The sequence below is a fragment of the Panicum hallii genome, chromosome 7, assembly GCF_002211085.1.
Source record: "Panicum hallii strain FIL2 chromosome 7, PHallii_v3.1, whole genome shotgun sequence".
Taxonomy (NCBI): Eukaryota; Viridiplantae; Streptophyta; class Magnoliopsida; order Poales; family Poaceae; genus Panicum; species Panicum hallii.
The window spans coordinates 8,538,723-8,544,022 of record NC_038048.1 but is presented as its reverse complement, the minus strand read 5'-3'; the positions used below and the strand labels follow the sequence as shown (position 1 = coordinate 8,544,022).

The 5,300-nt window shown below is 53.8% G+C and overlaps 1 protein-coding gene across 1 annotated transcript; it reads left to right on the top strand.

Annotated features, from left to right (window-relative positions):
• Positions 1-214: 214 nt before the first annotated feature.
• On the top strand, positions 215-604 carry LOC112900476. The gene has a single exon (XM_025969339.1). The coding sequence runs from the start codon at positions 215-217 to the stop codon at positions 602-604; it is 390 nt and encodes a 129-aa protein (XP_025825124.1).
• The last annotated feature ends 4,696 nt before the right edge of the window (positions 605-5,300 follow it).

Sequence of the window (5,300 nt, the reverse complement as noted above, 5' to 3'; positions counted from 1 at the left end):
CTTCCACCAGTCCGACTCTGAGTCCGGGGGGGACGAGTACCGCAAGAAGCTGTACATCATGTACGGTGGAAGCTCAGAGCTCGTCTCCCGGAGGGATGTCAAGACCCTTCATCGAGAAGTTTTCTCAGTGAAGCCGGGGGCACCGAAAGCGGCACCCCACCAACGGTGGAGGAGCACCACCATCTCCTTCGGGCCATCCGACTGCCCGGAGAACATGGCGGGGGCCGGGGTGCTACCACTTGTCACCGCCTCTACCATCGCCAACATCAATCTCCATCACGTGCTGATTGACGGAGGCGCCGGCCTTAACATCATCAGCTATGCAGCTTTCAAGCAGCTGCAGATCCCGGAGTTCGGACTGGACCCATCACGCCCATTCTCCAGAGTGGGCCTACATCCCGTCTACCCGGTGGGGACCATCTCCTTGCCGGTCATGTTCAGAACGGAGGAAAACTTCCGCACAGAGAACGTTCAGGTCAACCTCCCATTCAATGCTATTATTGGCAAGCCGGCTCTGTACCGGTTCATGGCCGTTGCCCATTACGGGTATCTGGTCCTCAAGATGCTGTCCCCTGCAGGAGTCCTCACCGTGAAGGGTGACTAGACCGCTGCTGTGGCGGCAGTTGAGAAGCTGCATGCACTGGCAGCGGGTCTCGTCCTGGCTGCCGGCGCAAAGGGGTCCGACCCCTCACCCTCACGCGCTAGGGTGCCAGCCAAGGCGCCCAAAGTCCATCCATCTGATACGGATGATGTCCCCGTGAAGACCATCCAAGTTGGAGCGGAGGCCTCCCAGACCACCCGCATTAGTGGGAATCTGGGAGAGAAATAGGAAAGCACGCTCATCGCCTTCCTCCGGACAAATGTTGACATGTTCGCCTGGGAACCGTCTCAGATGCTCGGGATCCCCAGGGAGGTGATTGAGCACCATCTGAAGATCCACCCCCATGCCAGGCCGGTGCAACAAAAGCCACGGAAGCAGTCCATCGAGCAGCAGAATTTCATTCGTGAAGAGATCCGCAAGCTGCTGCAAGCTGGCTTCATCGAAGAGGACCACCGCCCTGTGTAGTTGGCCAATCCGGTTGTCATCCCAAAGGCCAACGGGAAGCTTCGGATGTGCATCGACTACACCAACCTCAATAAGGCATGTCCAAAAGACCCCTATCCACTTCCACGTATAGATCAGATTGTAGATTCCACCTCCGGGTGTGACTTGCTATCCTTCATAGATGCCTATTCTGGTTTTCATCAAATCAAAATGGCTAAGGAAGATAGGAAGCATACATCTTTTGTAACAAGGGATGGTCTTTATTGCAATATTGTAATGCCATATGGACTGCTTAATGCCTTACCCACCTTTGCTCGCGCAATGAACATTACATTAGGTGATTTGGTTAGAGACATAGTTGAGGTGTATGTTGATGACATCATTGTAAAGACTAGAGAATTGAATTCCCTTCTAGAAAATTTAGCTCAAGTCTTTGACAAACTGCGCGTGACTTGCACGAAGCTTAACCCTAAGAAATGTGTCTTTGGCATTTCGACGGGGAAGCTCCTCGGTTTCCTGGTGTCACACCGGGGATCGAGGCGAACCCGGATAAAATCCAGGCCATCGAAGCAATGAGGCCCCCTGCATGACTCAGGGACGTGCAGAAGTTGACAGGGTCCCTTGCAGCCCTCAGCCGCTTCATCTCGAGGCTGGCGGAGAGGGCTCTCCCCTTCTTCAAGTTCATGAGGGGGTCTGGTACATTCACATGGACTGAGGAGGCAGAGCAAGCCTTCCAGGAGATGAAGCAGTATCTCACCTCCCTGTCAGTTCTGGTAGCTCCAGACCCGGGGAGACACTATTTCTGTACCTTGCAATGACGACTCAAGTGATCAGCATGGTGCTGGTTGCTAAGAGGTCCGAGCAACTCATGCAGGGGGCCCCCGTGGTCCCCCCCTGTGGGAAGTGGTGGTTTGACCTCCACCAATGTGACAACCGACCTTGATTCGGGGGGTCCGGCCGGGTCCCGACCTGGGGAAGAGCCAGAAGACCTGGGGTCCGGTGCATCCCCAGTTCAGGGAGAAGGGCCCAGTCTCGCTGCTAGAGCCAAGACTATCCAAAAGCCGGTCTACTACGTCAGCGAGGTCCTACATGAGGCAAAGGCTAGGTATTTTTGAGACGCGTAAGCTCCTCTTAGCCATACTCATTGCGTCCTGGAAGCTCCGCCATTATTTCCGGGCCCACAAAATAGTGGTGGTGACCTCCTACCCATTGAGGGCCATCCTCCACAACTCCAACGCCACGGGCAACATTGCCAAGTGGGTAGCAGAGTTCGCTGGATTTCAACTCGACTTCCAGCCCCACCTCGCCATCAAGAGTCAAGTCCTTGCTGACTTCGTTGCAGAGTGGACCCCTACACCAAGTGACCCTTGGGTTCCAGACCACGGTTCGGACCCCTCACCTCCAAAAGCCAGGGCTCTGATATTCACCAGACCCCCACTGGACGCTCTTCTTCTACGGGTCCGCACGCAACAAGAAGGCTAGAGCCAGCGTGGTCCTCATCGACCCAAATGGCAAACAAGTGAAGTATATGGTGCTCCTCGACTTTGAGGCCACCAACAACATGGTGGAATACGAGGCCCTGATCTTTGGACTGATGTTGGCTCTATCCCTGGGGGTCCGGGAGCTCCTGGTCAAGGGAGACTCTCAGCTCATCATCAGGTAGGTCCAGGGGGAGTGCAGTTGCAACAATCCCCAGCTCGCAGCATACGTCATCCATGTGAGGAAGCTGGAGAAGGACTTCGACGTACTGGAACTGCAAAATGTTCCACGTGAAGACAACTCAGCGGCAGATGCACTCTCCATGAGGGCATCCACTCAGGCATCCATTCCAGAGGGCGTCTTTCAAAAGTGGCTGCTGAAGCCATCCGCCTAGCCTGCCGAACTGGGCGAAGGGGGTCAGACTAGCACCTCGAAGCTAGCGGTCCTATCGGCGCTCCATCCGTGTGGTCCGCCAAGGATTGTGTGCACCCTCGAGGGTCCCGAAGACCTCGGGGAGCCGCATCCAAACTCTCAGGGGGGTTCCCGATGCATGGATCTCCAAGATCCGGGACTACCTGAGAGACAACATCCTTCCTGAAGACTAGGTACCTACTGAGCGCATAGTGCGATTGGCTAAGTGATACATAGTGGTAGAAGGGCATCTCTACCGCCGTGGCGCCAATGGCATCCTCATGTTGTGCATTACCCAGGAAGAGGGCTGCGACTTGCTCGCAGAGATCCATGGAGGCGAGTGCGGAAGTCATTCTTCATCCCGCACGCTGGTCGGTAAAGCCTTCCGACATGGCTTTTACTGGCCGACAGCGCTCTAGGATGCAGTTGAGCTAGTAAAGTCCTGCAAAGCATGCCAGTTCCATGCAAAGCAGATACACAATCCAACTCAGGCTATGCAAATGATTCCACCCTCTTGGCCTTTCGCTGTTTGGGGGTTGGATATCTTGGGACCTTTCCCCAGGACCGTCGGGGGGTACCGGTACCTCTACGTTGCCATCAACAAGTTCCCCAAGTGGCCGGAAGCAACCCCTGTGGTCAACATCACCAAGGCATCGGCAATCACGTTCCTCAAGTCAATTGTGTGCAGGTTTAGGGTCCCGAACCGAATCATCACCAACAACGGGACCCAGTTCAAGAGCCAGCACTTTCAAGAGTACTGCGAGGATGTCGGCATCCAGCTCTGTTTCCCTTCTGTGGCACATCCCAGAAGCAATGGAGAATTGGAGCGGGCTAATGCTAAGATACTCAGGGGGCTCAAGATTTGCACCTACAACGATCTTGAAAAGCATGGTGCGAAGTGGGTTGACCAGCTTCTGAGCGTACTATGGGGGAACCGGACCACACCCAGCCGAGCGATCGGGGAGACCCCTTTCTTCCTAGTCTACGGGGCCGAAGCATGCCTTCCCTGGAGATCACCATGGGTTCACTACGAGTCCAAGCCTTTGATGAGGAATTGCAGGAGCAACAGAGTCGTCAAGATGTAGACCTCGTCGATGAGCGAAGATGGCGAGCAGCAGTCCAAAATGCACAATATAACCAAGCGCTCCGGCGTTACCATCAACGGTTCATGCATAGTAGGGAGCTTCGGGTTGGGGACCTGGTCCTACAGCAAATCCTGAACCGAGAGGGGCTCCACAAGCTCTCCCCCAGCTGGGAGGGCCCCTTCAAGGTGTCAAAGGTGTGCCGACCCGGATCTGTTCGCTTAGCTACGGAGGAGGGCGTGCAACTACCCAACCCATGGAACATTGAGCACCTCCGTAAGTTTTATCCTTAGGGGCTTAGCTGAGAATAAATTTTTTCCTTTGTAATATGGTAGCACCCCTGTGCGGACCAGGGCGGTGGATGTCCGTACTTGTAAACCCGGCCCCTGGCCTTCATTGCACGTTCTATCTATACCAACTTATCAAGGAAAAATTTATTCTCCGCCTGCCTTTGAGGTTTATGCAATTCAGTTTTTCTTTTCTTGTCACCCGCTTACCCTAACCCCCACGTGGTCCTTTATCCCTGTACTGTGCTTGAGGCCCGAACTGAGTTGCTGGGTTGTGTCTCCACACAGGACCTCTCCTTCACAGGAAGAAAGGGTCCGGTATTCTGGGGACCGGCTTCGGGGAAGCGTACTTGTCCTCAGCGGGGTTTAGAGTTGTGTAGCCGCTTAGCCTGGTTCCGTACCCTAAGCCTGCACGCTCTACCTCCCTAGGATAAGTATCGTAGTACCTAGAACTACGGATCCGGAAGTCCGGACCCCTTCGATCCTTGAGCCTAGGCCCTGGCGCTCTGATTCACTAAGCCCAGTCTTACATCTCAAAGGTCTCTCGTCGGCAAGGTCCGGGACCCCGTGGAAACGATTGCTAAGCGTCGATCCTAAGTCATGTGCAGGACTAAACCTCATTTTTGTGGTAGCTAGTCCCAATCCCTTGCGACTACCTCCCAGGGGGCCAAGGGACCTCGCTAGTCCAAAAAGCACACGACAGAACAAGCAATGCCAAGGGACCTCGGTAGTCCAGAAAGCACACGACAGAATATTACAAAATAGCTAAGTTTTTATTGCAAAATAGCTAAGTTTTTATTGCTTGTTATATACAGAATATTACATTACTTATAATGTATACAAAAACAATTTGTATTACATATCATAAACAAAATTCTGCATAACTTACAATATGAACAAAAACAACAAAAACTCTACTCCTATTCTTTCGACGGTCCGGAGGGGCCTTCTCCTTCTACAGGTCTAGCCCCGTGCTACGCTCAAAGTGGGCAGCCA